Here is a 27,600-nt window from a genome sequence, read left to right on the forward strand (position 1 = left end):
TCAGGAATGTGACGTTTTGAGTACATCATGGTTATTGTCTCATAAATATTTATTAGGTTGTGAGACTTTAGCCAATGAGAAGGCGCTGTCTCATCATTATTCATGACACCACGTGACCTTTTGCTATGAATGGAGCACAGAGAGTTGTGTTTACTCCCTCTCGCTTTTTTTTTTTTTTTCAAAACCGTGGTGTGAACTGACTTGCTAAGATGAGCGGTTTCATGACACTTTAATGTGCATTCACACGCAAGCACATTGACTTATGCATACATATGCAAACAAAGAGAGATGACTGTTTGGTTGGTAACCCTTTCTCAGTGCTGGTATCATGCCCAGTTCATTTCACAATACAAGTGTTTGAACAAACAATTGATCTGTTCGCTGCTCCTTCACTGAGCATCCAAACGCTCTAAGTCCAAAAAACACTGCATATACACACAGTGTGGTCCAAAGAGAGTAAAGCTTCATCCTTCAATAATCAGCAATGCCACTGGGCTGACATCATGTCTGTCTCCATGGTGACGCCTCTGCCGGTCGGAAATCCGTTAGGAGAAAGGCTGCGGCAGCCGTGAGTGTCAGGAAACAACCGGCATGGAATACTAAGCGTGTTGAGGTTAATGTTTGCACACTCGCCTATAGGCGCTCATGCGAATCAACACATACATTTCACTTTATTGACAGAATCAGAGATGTCAAGCTGATATATAACCAACAGATCTAGACTTTTCGGTGACGTTCTAAATGAAGTGCATTAGTCTTCTTTTTCTGAGCCGACCAAATACTGCCACTCCGTCCATCTCCAGTGCTCTAACGTCCTGCGCGCTGTTTGGCACTTGATCTGTCGGCTCTACTGGGACATTCTCGTATTTTTAACTTCCTTCGACCCAATTGTGACAAAGAAGTCAAGCAGCTATTTATAGCCACACAAAAAGACAGATTTGAACTCCAGTGAATTCTGATTCGCCTCAAATGAAATCCACGTTCAAGGGAAACATGCACTGCTGCTGATCAAATTAGCAGTCTACTACAAAAGCACATAAGCATACAAATTAGCTGTGGCTTCAATTAGGAGAAATTCATTTCAAAAGCTAGCACAGATTTGTTTTAACATTTTGTAAAGACCAATGTGAGTGGTGCAAAATTTGTCCCCACAATGCTACATTGTTCTTTTTAATGGAACTGATGGAACCTTTCCAATACACTAAAAGTTCTTTATAATGGAAAAAGGTTCTTCAGATTCTTATCTTGTAGATATCCGTAATTGGTGGATTTGTACAATCTCATTCATAAGTTTACATATGATCTGATTAAGCCTCAATGACGATTATGTTTAGGGGCGGATCTTAATTCTTTACTTAAATTGTACGTTTTCGTAGAAATCAAGTTCACACGCAATAGCCAACTCATAAAAATTGTTTCGGTAGTACTTTATTTGACAGTCCTTTTCCGTATGTGCATATTATATACTTATTATGGTAAATACATTAACTATTAATAACTAGATACTAGCGAGCGATTTGCAAAGATTAATATAAAGATTATTATAAAGGTCAATAAAACGTTACACTCACTTCAGTTCTTCTGGAGGTGCAGCAGGAACACGAATAGTTGGTTCTGATCCTTTTTTCAGGAGCAGCTTCTTAGCAAATAACCAGCTTTTTACTGACCTCGTTTGTAAAGCAGTCTGGTGAAATGATTCGCGCAAACACGAAAGCATTGACGTTGATCGTGGGGAATATTTCCTTCGAAAACAAACTCAGCCACTGCGTCTTCAGCTGTACGGATTTAGGAACATCAACATGACTGCTGTGTTCGTTATTACACCCAAGAACAGAACACCACAATCACTTAGACGCCATTCTACTCAGTGCTCCAGCTATCAACACTGAACGCGCCGGTCGGCGCGGGCTATGATTGACCGCTCGCTCACGAGGGCGGGTCTGTGTTGAAACGCTCCTGTCAATCAACCATCGTGGGAGGAGCGTCGATTTTGTGACGTCACAAAATAGAACAGCTTGATTTGAGATGGGAGGAAACATATAAGAAGATTAAAAAAAAAACACTGGATGGATTTTTATCATTTTATGATGGTTGTGTACAGGCACTGCCAACACACATTTCAGTACAATCAACTTGTAAAAGTGCATGTGTAGTGGGTTTTCTTCTGCGTTGTGTTTGATTTTCAATAAAGAGATCCCACACAATGATGTACTTTTGTTTTGCTTTACTCTCAGCTTCACTTTGTCTGTGTCAAAGGAAATAACAGACACGATCACAATTAATCACAGGTAATTGGCAATTTCTGGTCTAGCCGTGCCTCTCGACACGAGATCCAGCGAAAGAGCGCACTTAACAATTATAGAAATAAACTCGATAATAAAAGAAAGAGAAATAAGAAATATAGAAAAATAACAATAGTAAATGATCCATCTACATACCTGTGTCAAAGGAAATAACAGACACGATCACAATTAATCACAGGTAATTGGCAATTTCTGGTCTAGCCGTGCCTGTCAATCAACACACGATATCTCAATGTAAATTCATATACAGAAAATACATTTGAACATTGCATGGATCCTTCAAAATAAACAAATACAACTTTACACAATTACAAATGTATAACTCACATTAAATTCAACTGTAAATGACAACGAAAAATATATCGTTCTAAACTCATATCCTGCATATCAAGCATACCGCACGTGTAACAGCGGCCATTAATCAAATTCGCACTTCGATCAAACATACTCTTATAACATTTATAACCCAGATTGTTAACCTCTCAATACAGAATAGACGACAAATAAACTCATTACATACAGAAAATACCTATACAACACTCAATAAAGCACATTTACACACTTCTCTGAGGAGCAGATAAAAACGTACCTCTCGACACGAGATCCAGCGAAAGAGAGCGCGCGCACGCAAATTGCATCATCATTACCCTCACGCATGACGTCGCTTACGTAATAGTGCTTCCTTAATTTAGTGCAGAAATGTTTATCAAGAATGAAACCAAAAACAATACAAAAAAAATAAGAAATAAACATGTATGAAGAATTGAAAACAACGCAAATTATTAAGTTTATGATCACATGACCATTGACAACTGTGCAACTTCCAAAACAAATGTCTTCAAAATAAGAGTCCCATAACATAATACTGTTTTTGATTAAATTATGTCAATAATCTAGTGTAACAACATACACTCGTCACACATGTACCATTATATGACCCCTTTAAGTAAGTGCACGTAATATTCAACAATATTACTGATCTGCCTGTGTTGACACCATTGTATGAAAATTTAACATCACTGTTTTCTCCAGAGCTGTAAAGATAAATGAACTAAATGAATAACTAATGATTTTTACAATGGAAATGAATCAACACTGAACTTACTAAAGCTGGACAATGACACTATTTTCTTCTAGAGTTGCTGTGCAGCCAAAACAAACTTTGTTGGATTATTTTCTTGATAACACTATAAAGCTGCTTTGAAACAATCTGTATTGTAAAAAGCGCTATATAAATAAAGGTGACTTGACTTGATGTACTGTCAAATAAAGTGCAACCATAGTTTCTCATGAGATGTTCTTCACACTAAGAAAAAGGGGTCTTACGAAAACCAGTCTTACTTTTTGGTATCAAATTAGACCAATCTACGTTTTTATGTAACTGAATTAAAAAAAAAGTTATCAACAGTCTTAAAAAAATAAAATAAAATGAAGACTAACTTGTAAGACTAGTCTTAGCAGTTTATGCAACCGGCCCCTGGTCCTAAGATATGGCTTGCTTCCATCATTAAATGTAAATATATTAGATTTTGTCTTCATCTGACCGGCAAAACTTGTAATAATTCATCAAACACCACTTATCATTATGTTCTAAACTAATTTATCTTGAACTGCCTGTACAACATAGACAGGCAGGTGAACAGGCAGAACCAGCACACTTTATGACTGCTGCAGAGCTGTCCAGCTTTTGATTAGCAATGCAATTTTTCTGGGCTCTCTGGGCTACGCTGGAGAGCCCGGTTCAGTGGTCACACACTCATAGCGCTCACATGCAGAGGCTCGTGAACCCGTGGGCTTCACAAATAGCTGTAAATATTCCTCAAAGTGCAAAGTCCACATCAAGGCTTGACTGAATCACCTCAATCATTCTTTCTTGTTTGTTGTCCAGATATTGATCTCCATCTCTCTCTTTCTCTCTTGTCTCTTGCCCCAGTAAATCTTCAGCAGGCTTTAATTGGAAGCAAAGGCCATTGTCTCAGAATAGTCTCGTTTGCCAGATGCAAACAGCAGTAAAAGGAAAGTGGGTTAACCCAAAATGAAAATAGAAAGAATAAGATAAGGGGTGAGAATCCAAAGTTGATAATTTGATGTAAAACATCATGACCGTGCTGTCAAAAAGCAGACTCGCCTGCTGCATTTCGACATGGCAAATGCATTGGCGACATACTTGTGGTTGCTCAATCACATCTACATGCAGTCAAATGTATGCATCTGCTGAGAGAAGACACTTACCATTCACAAGTACCAATCTTGTGACTCTAATTACACCAATCAAGATAACAGGACTTTAATTGCCACTTGAGATCATAAACGGATTAACTCACAGGCCTTCCGGGCATCTGCCCAGGGCACCAGACCAGAAGGGGGCACTCATGAGCCAAGGCAACAGTTCATACTATTTAAATGTATTATAAATTACTAAATACACTCCTGATTGCTGCTTATTATAAGTTAGTAAGGTAGTTGTTAAATTTATGTATTGGGTAGAATTAAAGCTACACTGTGTAACTTTTTAAGTTGATTCTTAGCAAAATACACTTTGTTCTATCAAAAGTATATGTGCTCATTCATGTGTAATTAATTCCACCAACTAATAAAGTATTCTCGTAAGCGTAAAATCTGCCATTTATAAAACATACGAGCGAGTCGGCCTTTTAAGTACTTATACACAGCCACGTCCAAGTGATCTGAGGGCGCGGGCGCATCCTGGTGTGTGATGTGTGCGCAGACTGGTGCATAGATATATACACTAGATGTCGCCTTAAAGACATTCGTTCCAATGAACTGCCGTAGCCAAGGTGACATCTAGTGTATATATCTATGCACCAATCTGCGTACACGTCACACACCAGGATGCGCGCGCGCCCTCAGATCACTTGGATGTGGCTGTGTTTAAGAGCTAAAAACAATATAAATACTGGTCGTTTTCTCACACAAACCGCTCGTTTCGTGTCTTAGGCCATCAATGTGTACTTACGATGGGGAATTGTTTAATTTGGACGATGGGGAATTGTTTTAATTTGGACTCTGTGCATGCTCTTTGAGACCGGGACCATAGACCTGCATTATATGACTGACAGACAAAAACGGTTTGACCTAAAAATATCAAAATTGAAACTACTGCGGAAAAAAAGACACCTACATCTTGGATGCCCTTGAGGTAAGCTAAAACATACCAAAATTTAATTTCAAAGTGAACTATCCCTTTAAGGAATGTAGAATATGGTCATGCAGAACAAAGCATTAAAGAAATCAAAATTTAAGTTTTCTAGCTTTTAGTATGAATATGTTAGCCTTAAGGTAGTAAATAAGCTGCCGTGTTCCAAAACAATGACAAAATTCGCATTTAGAAGATATAAGCATTCAAAACTTACAGTCTCTCACTTCCCCTAAAATGGATGACAGATTTTTATGACGTCACCGCAGACTTCACCATCTCATCACATCTTCTGTCCAATCAAATGCTCTCTAGAATCTAAAGCTCTATGCTATAAATACCACCTGGCCAAAGCGATCGTTGACATGTCACAGAGCAATATGGGTTGGAGATGTGTGTTCGGTTTCTCAAACGCTCAAGTTTTATTCAGTTTTCCAACTGTACGTTGGTTAAGAATGAAATAGAATAGATTCACACCTTTCATAAGCGCTCTGATTCGCCTCCATGGTGCTGTCAAGTACGAATTGCAGTCTGTGAGGTAACCTAAATGCTATTGGCTATTTGAAAAGAGGGAGGAGCCATTCAATATGTCCCGGCTTAGCTTCCCGATTCAGTGGAAATTCCGTCAACGCATCATACAAAGCTGCGCATTCCAAGGCATTTCAGTGGGCCTTTAATATGTGCTTTTTTAAGTACTAATAAACAGCCAATATCCTAGTAATATGCATGCTAAAAAGCAACTTGTTAGTAGTGAGAATTGGACCCTGAACTAAAGTGTTGAATAACGATAGTCATAATCCCAGTCAAAGAGATAATGAATTACACTATATAAATCTATAAATTGTATATGCTTATATTTTTAAATGAAAGGATGTCATAACTTAATTGAGACTGAATTGAGATGTTTTAAATGTTAAATAATAATAACCATATAATGTAAAATAAATGCATTAAACGACACATAATAGTAGCAACTAACCCAAAACCAAACCCCAACCCTATGTTCTAATATTACTCAGCACTTAAAAGTATAATTACACTGTAACATCGACAGCTTAAAATAAGTGTAAAGCAAAGCATTTCTGGCTGTAAAATGCATCTGAACGATACTGTGAACAATGTAATTGTATCACTTCATGATGAAAACTTTGCTTTGGCACAGTGAGACATCTGTAACATCCAGTCCATGCTGATGTCCTGAACCTCTTTGATTTAGAATTTCCTCATCAAGTGCGATACAACATTGACTATTATCTTCACTAACACAATCTATTCTATTCTCCGCTCACCCTTCTTAGTTAATTTTCTGGAACGTGCTTAGAAGCACTTCTGCATTAATGTTCATTACTCAGTCGGATTCCACACAGCGCTGGCCATTCATGATCATTCAACAATGCCGTAAATTGGCCGCAACGTGAAAAACACTGAAATAAACATGCATCGCTGTGCCTCGGTGGTGCTCATTCAACATCATAAGTGTAAGTGACCCAGTCTCAGCCAACAACCCTCTCAAGCAAAAAAAAAAAATCACACACTTTAATTTACTTATGCTACACGATCCACTGACAAATCCACTTCTCCCACAAGTACATACTCACTCACACACACTATACACTCAGCATGAGCCCATTCATTCTTTCTACTCACACAAACTTACAAAGATATTGACGTCGATTGATAGGCAAAATGAATATTGGTTGCGGTCTTCTGCTGCTGAACAGAATACTTGGAATAAAACAAAAAAATTAAATGTTGTTCCCTAAAATAAAATGGTATTCCAACACACTCTCATGGAAATTTGTAACTATTTTATGCTTTGGTGAATTAGTGGTGAATTTCACCAAAGATAAAACACCAATTTTTTTAAAAAAAATTTATATGAATCAAATCATACAAACAATTTGCCAAAATGTAAATTAGTTAATTCTTCTCATGAGATCAGGTTGGACATTCACTTCTTGGACATGCAATCTGCTATATACACGAGTGAAACAGGATATTCATTGAAAAAAATATTGTATATTTTATATATCAAGAACTGATTAGATGATGAAAAGTGAGCATTACAAATGCATTATCATTGCAGTCATGTGAAGATTGGTATTTTTTAAATCAGACATTTTTTGAGAATAGGGTGCTGTCTGGAAAACGAATTTATTGCAATGCATTTGAACTATTTGCAAATTATATTTTTCTTTAACATATGCTCATATCCTAATTATATGCCTAATATGCCAAAAATGGTTCTGTTATAAGCCATCTTGTCTCTTGCCATCTTGTTTCTTGTCTCGTCACATTCAATTATGAATTAAACGAATCATGTAAATTATACATTTTCAATGCAAAATGGCTACATTTGACCAAAAAAAATCAAGTACACTCTAAAAAATGCTGGGTTGTTTCAACCTATGTTTATGGACAAACCCAAATGTTGGGTTTAAAAATTTAATTTAAACCAACGGTTGGGTTTGACCATATTTGACCCAAACATGGGTTGAAACAACCCAGCATTTTTAGAGTGTAGTTTGTATCACTGGTTTTTAAATTTATATACTGTAAATGTTAGCTAACCTATATCTTACCTTGAACTCTTTCACCGTTAAAAATGAAGCATCATTTTCTGTAAACAGTGAAGCCTGTCTTATTTGATATGATTGGCCCTCTCCTGAGAGCTGTTAGACGGCTTAGCCAGACCAAAATGTCACTTTTAAAACTTTTTTGTCAATTCGAGGACTCGCATTGCGCACCATGCTTGCAACAGTCCTGCGTACAGTCACTCTTGGGAACACTGTAAAAATCAGCCAATCATATTAGAGCTTGCAACTTTAGCCAGCTCTAGCCACTTTTGTGTGCAATCCGCATCAGAGGCTCTTTATACTCGCTGTGGGCATGGTCTCGACTCTGAGAGACTAAGCAAGATTAAAGATTCACTTCTTAGGCGGTTTAGGATGTTTTCTCGCCTTACCATCATTCATATTCATCACAAGCCTGTCCTCTAAGTCTTAAAGTCACTGAGCTAACTTTTAAGTGTCTGACATTCATTCACAGAGCAGGTCTCACTTTACCACCTCCTCACAAGCAGAGTTTTCTCAGAGCTTATGAATATCAATACAGCCCTCGGGTAACTAAAATCACTTGAGCCGTAATGGCACAGTTTGTCTGGTAAGTTTCAATTATTATGACGGGCTATTCTTTAATAATAAGCCCACATCCTGACTCACATTCTTTTGGAAGATTACAAGCAGAATCCCATAGTAAATCAAGGACAAACAAATCAATTATGGAACTGTGTATTAGAGTTACAATTTAAGGATCTGATTCACAAAACAAAATGTTCCACCCAGTTTTCATCAACATATAATCTCATCCTCGTTATGTGACAGGATGTTTTTCAATATTATATTACAGTGATTAGAATTACATTTCTTTGCATTACAATAATTAACATAAAAATGTAATTAAAGGAAAACAGTTTATTACTGTTTTTAACAGCTCAATGTTTTACATATATGTACATTTTATTTATATGCAGGATGTTTTACAATACAGCTCAGTAAATTTGTTACGTTTCTTTGCATTACAATAATTAATAAACAAATGGAACAAGGGAGAAATATGAATAAAGCTCATTCTGATTCTGATGATAATAATGTTAATAATAATCAACATAAAAAGTCATTTCTTGTCTTTTTATTCTATAATTTCTGGGTGAAACATGATATCTTTTGTGAGTTTATTTCTAGGAAGTGAACATTTCAAAACACGTAACAAACTGTTGATGTTTCACCACACAGCATTATGTTATCAAGAATGTTAACAACCACACTGCAAAGCCATGACCAACACTCACAACACCCTAGTATTGTTTTGGCGAGTTTTGCCAGTGAGATGAAGTCAGGATAATGTTTGACCGTCAGCCCTGTATCAAATTCAATGTAAATAAAAACAACTAATCAAAGTAACGAAGCCGTCTCATCCTGTTTTGTGGGAACAGAGGTTCTCACGGACAATCAAAGCACTTCCCTCCACCCTTCACCCGCTCAGTTGGCTTGCTGACGTCCTCCATCGCCACTTTTTCCTGGCCTTGCCCTCAAAGCACAGCATTGCAGTAATTACCACACAGAGACGTAATAGTAGCCATGCTCACTAAAGCCCAGCAGGCTCTTGAGTTCTGACTCACGCTTTAATTAGACTAAAGAGAGACGGAAGGAACCGGCCACTCTCCAACTTCCATTCGGTCTTCTTCCAAACTTCATGATTGGTTCACGTTTCCTTTTTTAAAGACCCTATGTCTCCCCTCTTACCCTTTTCTTTAGTTCCTCATGTCTCTCTCACCAGGTTCTGGCAGTGAAGTCAAATGGTTCAGTAAAGTGTGTGTGTGTGTGTGTGTGTGTGTGTGTGTGTGTGTGTGTGTGTGTGTGTGTGTGTGTGTGTGTTGCTTAGCTATAGTTTCGTGTACAAATTTGTCGCAAGAAGTTAGCTAAATGTGACAAAAAATGCCTCCTTGGGGGAGGATGAGAATTTCCTCATTTGTAAAAATGATTCTAAAGCAAAGTACATAATATATACAAATATACTTGAAATAATTCAAAAAGTTCTCATTTAACTGTATGCCCTCATGTCCTCATTTAGATAAGCAAAGCAAACATGAGTGTGTCTTCAGGGGTATAGAAAGGGGTTATGTAAATATATAATTATTGTAATAAAGTTTTAATACATTACAACAGTATTTATTCTCTAGAAAAGATATTTTTCATTACTTTATTACAGTAACACAAGAATTGTAAAGGAGAAACTGATGAGAGAAAACCTATTAATTGTCATTAGAAAAATTGTCAAAATACCAAAAATCTTCATGGTCTTGGGACTTATTTGCACACTGTTTTGCAGTCCTGTCCCCCATGTACATAATATGTACTTATTATAGTTACAATAACTGGGTAATAGCTAATTACTAACCCTGAACCTACCCTAAACCTAACCTTAACACATGTAGTTAACTTATATCACCCAATACCTTTTAGGTGAGTACACCGTAAGTACACATACTGTCAAATAAATGCAACCACTTATTCTGTATTTATGCAAAATTCTTAATTCTTAATTATTCTTAATTGTTTTTTGACATGTTTTTGTGAAATCCTCTCATTTATCTCCAAAAAATGAAAATCTCAAGTGTATAACAACTGTTGAAGTGTCAGACTCACATTTCTCGAGACACAGGTAAAGCTCATATTAATTCTGCAGTCCCACTTAAGGTATTATCCGCATAAAGTTTTGCTTTTCTTTAGAATTCCGGAGAGGAGACAAGCACATGTGTGTGTGCGCGAGTGTGTGTGTGTGTTTGTTGTGATTGTGTGAGTGCATAAGCACAGGTCCAATGGCTTTGAATAATGGATGGGGCTCATGTTTGTTCGAAAGTGCGCCATTTCTCCTCAGCTAAAAATGCGTCGCTGCATGAATATTAATGCAGTGGAGTGTTTTGTCCATCCCTACACTACCATCCCACTCCACGCATATCCCTCTTAGATGCCTTAAAGAGTGGCAAAAATACCCAAATGTCCACTGTCCATAGATGCACACTCTCCATACAATGGCCAGATCCTGACTGAATGTTTTCACAACCTTCTAAAACAGCTGGATTCACCTGAAAAGCAAATCAGGGATAAAAAAAAGGGATATAACAATTTGCATATATCTAGAATTTGGCACAGTGTAGACTTTGGATAGACTTCAAATTAGGACCGGACACCTTGAAGGGAGAGTCATGGGAAGATTTTAGTGACTTTGAAAGTAGAAAATTCATTCAAGTTTTCGGGCCCTGTTTTAATGATCTAAGCGCATGGTCTAAAGCGCAAGTTCACTTAGGGCGTGTCCGAATCCACTTTTCTAGTTTAACGATGGGAAAAATGCTCGTCGCACCAGGCGCATGGTCTAAAAGGGTTGTACCTATTCTCTTAATGAGTAATGGGTGTGTTTGGGGATTTACGTGTGTTAAACCAATGTTTACCAATGTAGTCTATTTCTGTTGCTTCAAAATGGCAACGAGCCAACAATGCGCTAGAACGCACCTCGTTTTCAGACCATCACGCCCATGAGTGCACAAATGGGTGCAAATGCATTTGCTATTTAAACAACGTGGCGCAGGACGTGGAAATGATAACCACGTCGGACTCAAAATAGCAAAAAACACTTGCTGCATTGCGCCGGGTGTAAGATAGGGCCCTTCATGTCATTATGTTACCAAATGGCACATTCTGCCCCTTTCCAAATAGTACATAGTAAGACAGGAAATCAAAATTACTTTTAATACTTTAGTACTGTGTGTGTCTAAATGTGAGCCCAACACTAGTGATACAGATAACACAAATAGCCACTGAGTGTCATATGACTTTCAGCAGAGGGTAACAAACACACCACATGTACTTGACATTAAAGACCTGACTCTAATAAAGACTTTGGAGTTCAATGCTCACTCATCAGACCAGCATTTAAAAGTTGGGATTCATTTATCAATTTATTAACTTTTCACAGAAAAAACTGTGAAATAGTACTGCAATAACAGTTTTCTATTTTAAAATATGTAATTTTTTTTTTATTCCTGTGACGTAAAGTCAGAGTGGAAAGAAACACTTTATAGGATAGAAAAATTACAAATTAATCTCTTTATTATCGCAATTGTTTCTACTGACAATGGGATAGAAGGATGGATGGATGGACAGCAAACTGTGACTTAAAGTGATAGTTTACCCAAAAATTCACCCTCAAGTTGCTCCAAACCTGAATGAGTTTTGAAGAATGTTGGTAACCAGACAATGGATGGATGGATGGAAAACTGTGACTTTTGCTTAAAGGGATAGCAAAAGTCCCCCCCCCCCATTGACCCCATTGACTCCATTGACTCCATTGACTTCCAGAGTAGTAAAAAAGTCAATGGCTACCATCAACTGTCTGGTTACCAACATTCTTCAAAATATCTTCTTTTGTGTTCAACAGAAGAATGAAATTCATACAGGTTTAGTTTGGTACAACTTGAAGGTGAGAACATTATAACAGAATTTCCATTTTTGGATGAACTATCCCTTTAAGTCTCCAAAAGTAACTGTCTGGAATGGAAGTAACTGCAAAGAACGAACATTAAAGGACAACCAATGAAAACCAGACACGTAACCACGGACCAGTGTTGTTTGGAGTTTTTCATTATGAAAGGCTATTTGGGGTACATGTTCTAAAGGATCATGGGGGATCTGTGCTGGAATTGGGCTGTGAGTGTGTTTACTCCAGGATGGTTTGTGTTGTACTCTGGAGATAAGGATATTATAATTGGCTCACTGAGTGTGGTTTGGATTCGACACTGACTGCAGCTGTGCCACACAGGCTTCAGAAAGCCAGCGAGTATGTCAGATTTAGACATCACTGTCAACAGATTAGACCTCATACGCAACATGTGTGTCTCCACCACAGCATCTGAGACGTATATGGACACATTAAAGAGAGTTTAGAAGATCAGTAATGATGACTAGGACAGGAATACTATCATTTCTAAACCAGATGAGTTTTGTGGCTTTTAGTCCAGCATGTTAGCTTTGAAGCTAATCTAGATGTTCGCATGCTCTTAAAAGTTGAAAAAACAAACTTATAGTAAATATTTAAACAGTCTTTCTCTTTCAGGAAAAATAATAAAATATTTTAATGATTCATTTTGTTCGTAAGGGCGTACACAATTTTATGATTTGTGATCTGATCATGCTATCAAATAGCTATTATATATCTGAAAAAGAAAAAAGCCCTTTGATATTTCAAATACAACTTCCTGTTTCAAAGGGAAACACACACAAAAGACTAAATAGGCAATTAAATGCTAAAAAGTGTCTCATGTCAGTGGTATTTAAAGTAAGTTGGAAAGGAAAATGGATGATAGGATTGTTTGGGGATGTATGGTCTATTTCTAACGCCATTTGACATGCTGCCACCCTTTCAGGTCTTTCACTTTCTCTCTTTTTCGAAGCTACAAATAACTCCCTCTCATCTGGTTACAACAGCCTACGCAGGGATAGTTAATCAAGCAGGACGTCTTAGAAAAAAGACACTCCGACTGGAAGAGGGAGAGAAGACTTGAGTTTGGAGCTGGTAAGAAATTTAAGATATGTCAAGCTACATGTATGATGAGTATGAGCATAAAAAAACTGAAAAAATAAAAACAAACTTAAAATATTAATAAATACTATAATAGTAAATAAAACTGTGAATAAATACTATAATAGTATATAAATAACACTGATTTCACCATAAAATCAGAAGAATTGAATAAGAAACATTATTTTGCATAAAGAAAATGAAGTGATGCATTAAAACAAATACAAGAGTTACATGTTAAATTTAGTACGATTAATCATTATTATTAATTAATAGTATCATTTGAGAGATTTTTAAAGAAAGAAAGAAAAAATGCAATAAAAAAATGAATGAACAAAATTCATGCAACTTAAGAAATCATGCCATACTGTATATATAAACTTTAATTTATATATACTTTTTTTTTTCAATTGCAAAAATGTGCAATTGATTTATTTTATTAATCAGTATGGGTATTTTGATAGACACCCCTAACAAACACTTTACTACTGAATTTCAATAATATTAAAACATAAAAAATATGTTTCACATTATGGTAATGGAATTTTTGGAGGCTTGCCAAAAATAAATAAGTAATAATGTCAGGAAATAAGGTCCTAAAATGGGTTCCATTTACTTTGTGCAAAATCTTATTTCTTATTCTTTCTTTTTTCCCTTTCTTCTTTTGTTCAAATATTAAGGGGGCATGGTTTCATGAGAATCATCCACAAATGTGAGTGTAGAAAAAGAGATTAAAGATAAATTCTCTTCTCTAAAGTGTGTTTGAGTGAATCTACTTTAATGCATCTCTATCTGGATGTGCGCCACGTGGCATGAGAGGCACAGCAGTAAAACAAGAAAAATGACCCCTTAGGAGTCCACAAACTTAAACACACACATTCTTGTCTTTGGTCTCATTCCATGGCAGACTTCCTCACCGACCTCATCTGCAGTTAAACGCTTCTTCATCTCACGCCAGGAGCTCTCAAAGCCCCGTCCTCCAATCAAAGCACACAATGCACATGCAACCTGGCCAATTATAGCCCTGTTTCGTAAGAGCTCCACAACAGCAACCCCATTTCCTGACTTCCTGTGTATTCATATAAAGGATGGAGGACTGGGTGAAGGAATGAGGTGGAAGGGGGACTAGACGTCACTGGTCTGACGCAGACTGGGGGGGGGGGGGGGGTTGGGGGGGGCATGGCAGTTACCATGGAAACCTAAAGCTCTCATCATGGCGCTTGAGTACCACAACCGAGAGAGAAACACAAAGACATGCCAGAGTGGAAAACAGAGATAGAAAGAGCAAAAGAGAGGCAAAGATTGACATACAGAGTCAGAGAGGTGGATTTAGAGAAAGAAAAAGCCAAACAACTATAACAGAGATCATACCCGAGAAATGAAATGAAAATGAAGACTGAGATGGAATGAAAAAAATGATGGTTGTTGGAAGTGTAAAAAAAAAAAATTTGATTCAGCAAGGACTCATTCAACTGATCAAATGTGACAGTAAAGACATTTATAATATGACAAAAGATTTCCATTTCAAATATATGCTGTTCTTTGAACAGTCTATACATAAAAAAATCATAAAAAAAAAGTATAATGGAAATACAAAAAAAAACCCAGCACAACTGTTTTCAAGATTAGTAATACTAATTAAAAAATGTTACATGAGCAATAAAAAGATCGTGAGACATTGAAGACTGATGCTGAAAATCTCAACTAGTAAACAGTTATTTTAAATTGTACGAATATTTCATAATATTACTGTTTTTCTGTATTTTTTTTTTCAAATAAATGCAGGCTTGGTGAGCATTGAGATTTCTTTCAAAAAAAGAAACTTAGCAGAATGTTGGAGATAAAACAAGTTTTAAATAAATCTATCATGTTTTAAGGACGTTTAGATATTTGTACTAATCTTTTGCTTCAGAAACCCATGATTTTTGCAAGTTGGCAGGTTGCAACATTAACCGACAGTTGTGTAGCCAATGTGATGACAGGCGAAAGCAAAGCCATTTCAGAAGAGGAGCAAGTTATTAATTTTTGATGAATTGTGCATGATAAGGCCAGGAATATGTATTGAAGTTACTAGGGTCAATTTTAATTTTATGTTGACTTGAAAGAACCAGATATTCCACATCCATAAAAAATATAATTAAATCCAATTAATTCATTGTATCGATCTTCCCCTAAATCACGCAATGTGTTATCTCTCCAAAAATGTGAGCCTTGGAAAATATATAAAGTAGTTGAATCTTATATCCATTTTTGATAACTGGAATGATGAAACCGCTTCTTCAGACTTCTTCAAAGAATCAATTTTCAGGAGATCTGAAAATCATATGTCAGGCTTGCGTGGTCTAGAATGTTGCTTAAAATCAAAATCAGAGCTTTTGATTCAATAACAAGGGAGTTATAAAGAACTATATAAAGGCAATTCAAGCTTGTTTAATTTTTCAGGTGTGTGGTTTTGCTCTGAAAATGTGTCAGACTGTTCGTGCCGGCAGGTGCTTTGGAAAAAGCCTGATCCACATTTCTGTGTTCTGAAGTGAAAATGAGACCTGCTTCAGTCTTGTTATGAGACTTCAAATGTTCCCTCAAACATTCTGGATTTGCAGACTACACTCTGACAAACACACCACCCTTAAAAATAGTTCACCAATATTTCACAAAATGAAAAGTCTGTCATCATTTGCTTACGACACGTTGTTCCAACCAATATGAACTTCTTGTGTCTTTCCTTTGTTCCTTAACAGTTCCTAGTTTAGCATTCATTGTATGAGGAAGAGCACCGTGAACATTCTTCAAACCATCTCCCTTTGTGTACCAAAAAATAATTGGGTTTGGAACGACATGAGGGTAAATAATTTTCAGTTTTAACCCCTTTAAATGCAAAGATTGCTGACGGCCCCAGACTGTTGTTCAACATTCACTGCATGATAAAACATCACACTTTTACTTGATCTGGAAAAAACTGAGTATCAATAGAAAGATTAAAGGCTCCAGCTTCAATATTTGACATTAAATCACATGGAAGTTATAGCAAACACTCCTTGGTGGTTTAAAGTGAGTTTTGAGTAAATGTATGTGTAAATAAATAAATTTGAGTAAATAAATGTAAATGTATGTAGCCTGATGCTAATTGATGCTAACAGGTGCAGTTTATTTCATGATGTAATTTGTCCAAAGAATTTTGCACAAGTTCATAAGAAAATGACTATTTACAGTATAATAGATGGATAAATGTATACTGGGATCTAAGAAATGTAAATGGGAAAAGCATAATGCCAGAATAAAGGCTAATAGTCTCTTAATAAATACAAAAAAATAATGAAGATTATTTCTCATACCGCAGAAGTGTGAAAGGTTTGTCGAGTGAGAACAATAGAAACATGAATGGGTCAGTTCGCCACACCAGACATAGATAAAAGACTGAATGGGAAGTGTCATGTGACATACGGCGTCAGTTGTGTTGCTTCGCTGCCATTCACAAATCCTCTCCCGTGGCCTCATGGTGTCCATTGTATGTGCACTTCAGACTCTCAGTGGAGTCTAATTTGGCATGCTGTTTTTCACGTATTATCTAACAGGGAAGTGTTCAACTTCGGATGCAGCAAATATGCGCAGTGGTCAACATGGATGTTTTAGAAAGACACTATCTCTGGGTCTCTTGTTAGATATTAGAGGACACTGCACCCAACATTTATAATAGTGCCTCACGTCTCATTTCTGTAGAGGTTCAATGTCAGTACTAACAACTTCTAATGTCACCCTGACTCCCGCCTGTGTGTGTGTGGCAGGCCTAACCTGTCATGGCATCCTAAGCTGAAATAGATCTGCTGCATAATTCATGAGACAGTTCTGTGATTATGAGCATTAATGTCATTACTCAGCAAGCAGCCAATCACGCGACTGATAATGTGACGGCAATGGGGACACATCCTCAACTTCCTCTGGTGTCACTGTCTTTCTGGGATTTACATATACACAAACTCAATTCTTCAGAAATAATAGTCTGCGAAATATAAACTCTGTTCCAAAACCTAATGGGCTTCAAAGGCAACATCCAAACCGAAATTGACAACCTGATCTCATGAGGAAATCTAGGTATTTAATGAGAGTGCAATTTTGCACAAATTTGCAAAATGAGATTCACATAAAAATGTACAATTTGTGTGAAATAAGTATGAATCTCCATCTCTAATCCCAATCCTAAACCTACCACTTAGTGGGATTGACAAAAGCATATAAATGATGTCAGAGCCTACTAATTTATATGAATTTACAACAAACAGCTTAATCACACCTTAATTTCTATTTTAAATAAGACCAAATAGTTTTATTAGTATATTGTATTTAAAGGGTTAGTTCACCCAAAAATGAAAATTCTGTCAGTAATTACTCACCCTCATCTTTTTACGTAGTGTTTAAGCGTAGCGCGTCTGTGTTTCACGTCACCACGTATCACACATGACCAGAGTCGCCCAATAGTGAGCCTACGTGGTGATGTGCAACACAGACGCGCTACGCTTAAACACTATGTAAAAAGACTCGAGGTCCAGAGAGAAGGAAATGAAAAGTTGGAATAAAGTCGTTATTTTTGTTTGTTTTTGCGCACAAAAAGTATTCTCGTCGCTTTATAAACTTAAGATTGAGCCACTGGAGTCACTGGGACTATATTAACAATGTCTTTAATACATTTTCTGGGCCAGCAAGTTAAGGTGTCCATAAGCCTGTGGAGGAGTGATCCAGCTCTCAGATTTCATCAAAAATATCTTAATTTGTGTTCCTAAGATGAACAAAGTCTTACGGGGTTGGAACAACATGAGGGTGAGTAATTACTGACAGAATTTTCATTTTTGGGTGAACTAACCCTTTAAGCCTTTGTTTATTTATTTACATATTTGAAAGGTACTTTCTTTGGATTAGTTGTGTTTTGTGATGTCTGCGATTGTACTGTGTATGTTTGAGCTTTTTAAACCTAGGTCAAATTTCTATCACTGGTTGGTAGATAATAAAGTTTTTTAATAGAATTTTTTTAATTGAATTGAAACCAAAATATCATTTTTTTTATTTATTTTTTGTGAAACTGTGTTGGAAATTGAAAATCATAAGTAACTGGTTTGGAACTCTCTATATAGGCAACAATTTCACGTACCACAAGAGATGCAAAAATACATTCAAAAGAGTTTGATGATACCAAGTAATAATGTGACAACAGTTTGGGCATTTTCAGATTATAGGCACATGCCGGACAAAAATAGTGCTCATCAGGTGAATCAAACTAGATCCGCACCTCACAATTTAATCCAATGTGATGTTTGCATGTTGCTAAGAAAACTGTATTAATCTAATAAGTAGTAGCCTAGACATTTTGTGATTACTGGTAAGTGTCACACAAAAAAAGCTGCTAACCTTTGAACAACTGATTTGCAGTGTTACGTTAGCATGGTGCTATGCTAAGATCATTAAATTAGTAACAGACCAAATAATCTTTCTAAATTTGACCATTTGAGATTATTACCATGTTACAAACAAAATAGCCCTCATCACATTTATCAAACAATTGATTTCATTAGCATGATGCTAAATTAAGAACAAGTCGTCACACCTTACAATTTAATCCAATAAAGTGTGATGTTAGCATGTTGCTAAGCAAACGAATCGAATCGAATAGTAAGACAACAAACAAGTGATCAATATTTGGCAGTTTCAAGATTATTGGTATGCGCCACACAAAACAGCACTCCTCAGGTTTATTAAACAATTGATTCCATTAGCATGGTGTTAAGCTAAGAACGTGACAACATAAAAGTAAATAGATCGAAGTGTCCCATTAGCATATTGCGATGCTAACCACATGACAATCGTTGGCAGTCTGATAACTAACTTTAAGAAATGCATAGTAAGTAAATATTCCTAAAATAAGTGTTCATTTGATCTAAAACATTTTGCATACATCTCATTAGCTATAATTTTGTAAACAAAAAAAAAAAAAAAAAAAAAAAAAAAACATTGAGTTATAATACACACAAATATTGAGTAAAAATCTGTCCACCCTCTTGGAGGAACATTTTCATCCCCTTTTCACATTGAAATTGCCAAAATGAGACATCTTAGAATGCAATTATGCTGGTCACCTTTTAGAACAATCTTCTTGTCGCTAGCACACCTATGATGCCCTTAAAATGTTTTCCAAGTAGGCAGCTCACTAGGTTTTGGAAAAGAGCAGTTGCATTACATATGAATGAAAATAAATTTGTATGCATGGGTTTTTCCAAACTATCCAATCTTTCTCCCTCTCTACCTCAATCTTGCTCTTCTTATTTCAAGCCATCAGTGTCCTTGTTTCTTTTTCCTCTTGCGAGCGTTCAATGAATCCGACATCTGAGGCATTTCATCTAAGGTCCTCACACCTCATTCTCATTTTTTTATCGTAATCTCTTGTCATCCATCCCTCTCTCTCTCATCTGTATTCTCCAAACCACTCTCTTTCTCCTGGGTACGGATCTCACGTGTCGCTCTCTGGTCTAATGGAATCACAGCTCAGTCTCTCAGCTGGACAGTAATCACTCTCTCTCTCACTCTCTCTCTCTCTCTCTCTATCTCTCTCTCTCTCTCTCTCTCTCTCTCTCTCTCTCTCACACACACACACACACACATAACACAAGGGCTTCACTTGAGCAAAATCCTCACGGAAATCCTTTCAAGTTTTAATAAGACAAGAGTCCAATCAAGCCACACGAGTCTCATCCTTCAAATCTTCATCAACTGACAGCAGCTTTTATATCTGGGTGGAAAGCGGAGCATATGAGTCGCGTGTAGAACACAAATCTGACGGGAAAAGTGACTGGATCTAAAACCTTCAGATGACGCGGAACTCGTCTCTGATTTCTCGCACTGTATGACGTGACAGACAACTAGTTGTCCAGTCCGGTTACGTCACACAACGTGGGTTTTACAAGAATGAGTTTGAGTCTTGAAAATTTACGGTTGTGAGTTCGGTTATAGAATGCGGTTGTCACTCCCAAAAATAACTGAGCTGTGTGTGAACCTCACCTTAACACTGCTAGAAAGCACCCAAAACAAACTAACAACCAATTACCAATATGCTAGCAACCACCAAGTGCATCCTATCAAGCCCTTACCAAAGCCTTGCCAACCACCCAAGCATTGTGGTAGCATCGTTGCAATGTTCCAAAGAATTTCATGTATGTAAAATCAAGTGCTCCATTGCAGTGATCAGACAATATCAGCCAGGAATTCATCAATAAAAAGTCCATGAAAAGGCCAAGCCAGTGAGGGCAGCAGTGTCGAAGGTTAAGGAAATCAGGGCGAAGAGTTACTTACAGGGTACTGTTCGAAGATAGAGGTTGTCCCGAATAATTTGTTGCAGCTCGTGGTCCAAAGATCCCTTCTGGAATCGCAGGTTGAGATACTGCCTGAGATCTTTATCCACAACACCTCCTGTAACACACACACACACACACACACACACACACACACACACACACACACACACAGGCGGTTAGATGACCCTCTACTCCGATACAATCTCATCTGATAACAGGCTCCTTGCCGTTTACTTCACATTCACAATAAACTCTGTGAAGAAATGCTTTTGTGTGCAGTTTTTCTGTGGTAATAAAGGACTCCATTACGTGAATGTGTGCGTGGCCGTTCTATTTTCCAAGGAAAAGGTCTGACAATACTGCAGCAAACCATGATTTAGTCACAGACAAAAACCTAACCTCAAAGTGATCGTCTGAAGAGCTGTGAGAAAACGTATGTGATAGTTTCCACTTTGTTCTGTGGTCAGAAACCTTTTTCAGGCTTTTAAGAGGGTCCTTCCTTCCAGGTTCCATTTATTTCCCATAGATATAACACACACAAAGTCATGGATACATACACATGAATATTTTTCTAGTACATAGAAAAGACTTGAAATCTGAACACATAAGTGTGCAGGGATCCCCATGAGCCGCTCCAGTAATAAACACACACACACACACACACACACACACACACACACACACACACACACACACACACACACACACGTCGTCATCATTATTACACCCTGTGATGAAATGGGGAGGGGGTTCTCTTCAGAAAATGTGCTTTATCAGCAGACAGACGGATAGAGAAGAATGAGAGGGGGGTTGAAGTGAAAAAAAAAGAGATAGACAGACGAGGGAATATGGAAAAGAGCCAGTGAAATATATAGAGCCACCCAACCCACATTAACTGCATTTCTCCAACTTTCTCACCCCAATTTTATTTAGAATTTTTTTTTCTCAAAGAGTATTAAGTAAGTTGCACAGTAAAGCTTAAATCCTTAAAGGGCCGGTTCACCTTAAAATAAAATTTTGAGAAAGCGTATATTCGACTGTGGTGTGTCGCATTAACAAGTATCAAGACTAGTGCAAACATACAGCATTTCTCCAAATTCATCAATACTTCCAACAAACTATTTTTTTTTTTTTCAAAGAGCAATAATTTCACAGTAAAGCTTAGATTGTTAAAGGGCAAGTTCACCCAAAAATGAACATTGAAGTGTTTGAAAATTCTCAAATCCTTCCAACAAAAATAAAAAAGCAGTAAAAAAGCAGTAATTATCACAGTGAACCTTACATCTTTAAAAGGCCAGTTTACTAAAATATTTACATTTTAGCGTGTGTATATTAAAACTTGGTGTGTCAAATTCAGGACTAGTGAGAAAATACAGAATTTCTACAAATTTCTAAATCATTCCAACAAACAAGTTTTTGAAAAGCAGTAAGTACATTTCAGGACCACCTTGCCCAAAATTGAAATTTTTAGTGTGCAATGCATTCGTACTCTCAGTGTGATGCATTGTTATTAGTCAAGTTTGAATATGTGCATCTACAAATAAGATTTGAGATCTATGGTGGAGTGTACAATTCAGATAATATAGACTGTTCCTCACACACAGTGATCATATGTCTTCAGAAGACTTGGAATACAATGCACAAGTCACATGGACTTCTTTTAATGATGCTTTTGCATTCATTGACAATCCCAGTCCCCATCCACTTTGAAGGTGACCACAGCTATCAAACAAAATTATGGCTTAAATTTCAGTCTGTTTCTAATTTAAAGCTATCATATGGCTTTTATAAGACATACAAGTCCAACAGATGACTTGTATATTGCTTTTATAGTACTTTTGTTAACTTTTTGGAGCTCAAAATCTCCAGTCCCCATCCACTTTCATTGTACGGAAAAGGGCAGCATGAACATTTTTCAAAATTTCTTCTTTTGTGTTCCATACAAGAAAGAAACTCAAAGGAGTTTAAAAAAACGTGAAATGTTCATTTTTGGGTCAACTTTTCTTTAAACCATAATTTAAATGCACACAAGCTAGTTGAAGACATCACAGGCGCAGTCACATGTCTTCAAAAAAAAAAGGTAAGGACAGTATAGAAAAAGACATCATACTATGTAACTGAGCTCATGTGGGGGTGTCAGAAACCAGTTTTCCATGCTTCAAATGTGCACCCACCAAACACACACATCACCCATCGATTCATGTATGCACACTGGTGGATATAAGAACTCCACGTAGAACAAACTCGATGCGTCTAGAATAACCTACTTCAGACATACTGGTTAATTAGACATGACAATCATGCTATTTACATAATACACTCACACAAAATCAGTTAAAGAAAACCTCTGCTTTAGAATCAAATCATGTGTTAAAATCCAACACAGATCATCGGCACATAGTTCTGTCTGGCTGACACAGAGCAGGAAATTAACAGCAAATGACACAAATTGATGAGTCTCAAACACTCAGTTCCATGAAGAGAAATAAATAAAGACTGCAGACCCTGAAGCCCCCCCACACACACACATGCACACACACACGTTTTGTCGACTCACAGAGCGCAATGGAACTGCACTTCTCTTGCAGGGTTCAGCCAGATGTTGCAGGCGATGATTTGAGCGTGTCTGTGATTGCATGCGTGTGTGTGTGTGTGTGCAGTCCAGGTCTCCACAGGTCTGTGGCCACAGTGTGCAGGTTTCCTAGCAGCGTTAGATGGGTTCAGTGCTACAGGCAGTCTCTCTGCATGTTGCCGTAACAGAGAGTGTCGCTCTGCAGTGACCGAGAGAGAGAGAGACAGACAGAAAGAGAAAGAGAGGTTGAGCACTGAGACGCTGCAGAAGAAACGTGCCCTAACAGTGGGAACCTATCACAAAGCTCTCTCTCCCTGTGTACGAGATGGAGGATGGGAAGAGATTCATCGCCCTCTATGGGAAAACTGGAGATGAGCAGCATAGTTGAACAAGATAGCAAATACAACAGTACAATCAAAAACCAAATACAAGATTCAGCAGACAAAGCAAGTGTGGGGTTAGTTAATTTTTTGAAAAAAGTCTCTTATGGTCATTACTTTAAAAAAAATGCAAAAAATAACATCATCATTTATTCCTGTGATGACAAAGCTGAATTTTCAGCATCATTACTCCAGTCTTCTGTCACATGATTCTTCAGAAATTATTCTAATATGCTGATCAAGGAACATTAATTATTATTATCAATAAACAGTTGAGGTGCTTAATATTTTTATGGAAACCATGATACATTTTTTTCTGAACTCTTTGAATAGAAAGTTAAGAAGAAAACTATTTATTTTTGAACAAAAATCTTTTGTAACAGTATAAATGTCTTTGTCAGTTTTGATCAATTTAATACATAGTTACAGAATAAAAGTACTAATTTCTATCATACTGACCCCAACATTTCCTTCACAACAGAGCAAAGTAACCAATATTTTGTATCAAGATTTTGGTTGTAGAGGAGATACTTACATAGACACACTGGCTGCATTAGAAATCGCATACTTCCCTACTATATAGTAGGCGAAAAACGTTACGTAACAAAAGAAGTATGTCCGAATTCACAGTACTCGGATGATCTACTTCTTCCGGTGAGATTCTGAAGTGTGCATATGATGGACACTTTACTATCCCATGAGGCCACGGGAGATGATTTGTGAATGGCAGTGAAGCGACGCAACTGACGCTTATAGGTCACATGATAATGATGTAGTACTTCCAGATTACATTCATTCTACACACTTTTTAGCGGCCGAGTAGTAATTACTTATCCAAAATAAGTACCAACTCAAGAGAGTACGCGATTTTGGACGTAGCCACTTTTCTGCCACACACAAACACAGTGAAAATATTCGGAAATTGAGCTATTAGATTGTCTGGAAGGACAAATGTCCCTCCTAGGCAAGAATTAAAGGTTTCCCATGCCTATCTATTCTCCAGTCGATTCTCAAATGTTTGCCCAAACTTTAACTTTTAAAGAAACGCACACAGGCTTGACAGTAATATTTCTATATTTACATTTGCCATTCTGGATGACTCTTTCTTATTGACGAAGGGCGTATTTAGTTTGATAGTTACATGAGCAAGATAAAACACATGTCAACTGCTAAGACAGACCTCAAGATCCATCACAACTCTGAGCTTTAGTTTGTCTTCCAAATTTGCAATGTTCGAGTTGCATTTGTTCTCTTGTACTGGATCTTTTTAATGATTCGATTCCATTGATTCAGTATGTAACATGGAACTACAATAATAATTTGTATAATTTATTTCATAATAAAAAAGATAATGAAAATGCTGTGTATGAAACTTTGGGAACACTTTCAAGTGATATTTTAAACATATCTTTAAAGTCATTGGAAATGAGCCATCCAAACAAACTACTCAATGATATGCACAATAAGACCTTTTCTTTTTTCCAGAATTGTTATAATTGTGACCCAATGGCTGGAGAAGAGGTCAAGAGAGGACCAGATTTTTCTTCTGTAGTAAACAAGAACTTCACAGTCAGCAGCTCAACTTAGTTTTCCAAGTTTTTCAAAGGATTTCATAACAAACCCACACAAAATGAGTAAGTGAAGTGTTCAGGGTGTCATTGCCCTTGAGTGAGTACAGCGCACATGATGAAGAACAGGTGCCATCAGAACCCCCAGAGAGAGGGAACAGACTGTATTGAATTCTCATAACGTCCCACAGCTGCTGTTTTCACCTCATTGCCAGAAAGTACATCTTCAAAGTTTTTGAGAAAAGAGAAATTGTACATACAAAAAAATTGACAATGAATATCCTTTTATCGCATCACACATGGTTAGGCTATTGTGTTAACATTGAACAGGCTGTTTTTGCTACTGTGTCTTTAAGACTTATAAGTTTAAATGACATTATGATTGGAAAAAGTTGCAACTTTAACAACAAATTGTTAAACAACAAACAGCATTGACTTATATGTAACAATGTCAATTTCTGACCTCACAAGTAAATGAGCAAGAAAAAAAGTAGTTTTTTTTTCATGATACCAGTCCATTAATTAACTAATATATTATATACTAGCTTATGAAGACCTAGTCTCAGCCTCAGACATCACACCCACAGACTGTCGACTGAACGTCTGATCTGATTGGTTGAATTCTACAGGATGTCCGTGAGATGCGTGTCTTATTCTTTAACAATCCGACTGGAAACAAAGATGCCGTGATGCCAAACCCCCTCATGGAAGAAGAACGCCTTCATGTTTACAACTGTGACAATGAGAACTTTTTTTTTTTTCAAAAGTGAAGAATGTAAAGTTTGCAGCATTGACTCTTTAAAAATACATCCAAGGGTTTTACACACCGGTCTGATATTGTAGAGACATCGACGTTACATTTTCACGCCCCAAAACGAGCTGTGATTGGTTGATTTACATGTCAGTCAGACGTCCCCTAGGCGGTCCTTGGTCAATGAAAGCTGCTATGGAGTCAGTCTGAAGGTCTGTTTACATGAGAGTAATGAAGACCTAGTTATACTTTTGGCTGGTGGCTGACAGCCAGAAAAAAACGACATAATTCGTGTGTTACCACTCTCACATGTAAACACAAAACAAACAAGTGAGCAACATCTGGTGAGTTAACATGTGAGATTCACACTCACACTGCATTAAATAATAAAATCATTATTTGCTACACGCAGCAGCACTGCACCTTTTAGCCCTGCAGGCAGATGTAGCACTTTATTATAGTTTAATGTGTCTGTAATGACTCTGTGTGTGTGTGTGTGTGTGTGTGTGTGCATGTGCGTTAATACGTGCCCCCATATCTGCAGTGGGCATCAGGAAGACAGCTGTTTAGATAATAAGCCCCTAATTAGAAGAGAGGGACTGAGCTGAAAGCCTGTGAGCAGAGATGCTCATTTAGAAACCTGCACAACAGTGTTGAGGAATGTAGCGTCTTACAATACTGCATTACTCAAAACATGAATCAATGTCGTATAAGAGTGTCCAAAAAAATCATTTTCAGTTTGGTTTCGAAAAACTTTTATACTGATTTTAACAAAATCTTAAATTTATTGACTAAAATGTGATGTGGTGTAACTGTCAAAGAAAAAGCAAAACCACATTTTCATAGGCTACATCTTGAAAACATGTGGGAGTACACATATAATCACTATTTTCAAAAATAAAAAGCATTTTTAACAAATATCGCACCACATGTCATTTTGCATCATGGACTAACCTTGCCTTGCCAATATATTTTTTATTTATTATTTACTAACTGAAATAATAATAAAGATTGTGGCACGCAAAAGTTTTCTTTTTAAGAACTAATTTACTTCTTCAGTATTATATCAGGATAGTATGAAAGCTTGTTTTGCCATGGAATAAAAAAACAAAAAAGGTAATTGCAATTTATAATTCTGACCTTTTCTCGCAATTGAGAGTTCGCATCTCGCAATTCTTAAGGCCTGTTCACACCGGGACGAATTTCGCGCGCCATATTCGCCGACGTTTAACGCCTCGTGACTAAACAAAGGGCGCCAATGTGAGTGTGCACACCGGTGCCTCGGGTTCGTTTTTTGGGTTTGACGCGCCGCGTCAAAAACTATCCGACCAATGAGATTGGCGCTTTTGCTCACGTGTCTGGAGCTTCTAAAGTTACAGTAAAACACAACTTGGGGGCG

The 27,600-nt window shown here is 37.1% G+C and overlaps 1 protein-coding gene across 4 annotated transcripts in view; it reads right to left on the bottom strand.

The window, feature by feature from the left end:
• magi2a (membrane associated guanylate kinase, WW and PDZ domain containing 2a) overlaps window positions 1-27,600 on the bottom strand; it is a 225,675-nt gene that overhangs the window by 140,350 nt on the left and 57,725 nt on the right. For all 4 annotated transcript variants that reach the window (XM_081363922.1, XM_081363920.1, XM_081363919.1 and 1 more), the window contains exon 2: window positions 20,929-21,045. In XM_081363922.1, coding sequence (XP_081220048.1) covers window positions 20,929-21,045 — 117 coding nt within the window. The remainder of the gene's footprint in view (window positions 1-20,928; window positions 21,046-27,600) is intronic.

The sequence above is a fragment of the Scardinius erythrophthalmus genome (genome assembly GCF_964197995.2).
Source record: "Scardinius erythrophthalmus genome assembly, chromosome: 4".
Lineage (NCBI taxonomy): Eukaryota > Metazoa > Chordata > Actinopteri > Cypriniformes > Leuciscidae > Scardinius > Scardinius erythrophthalmus.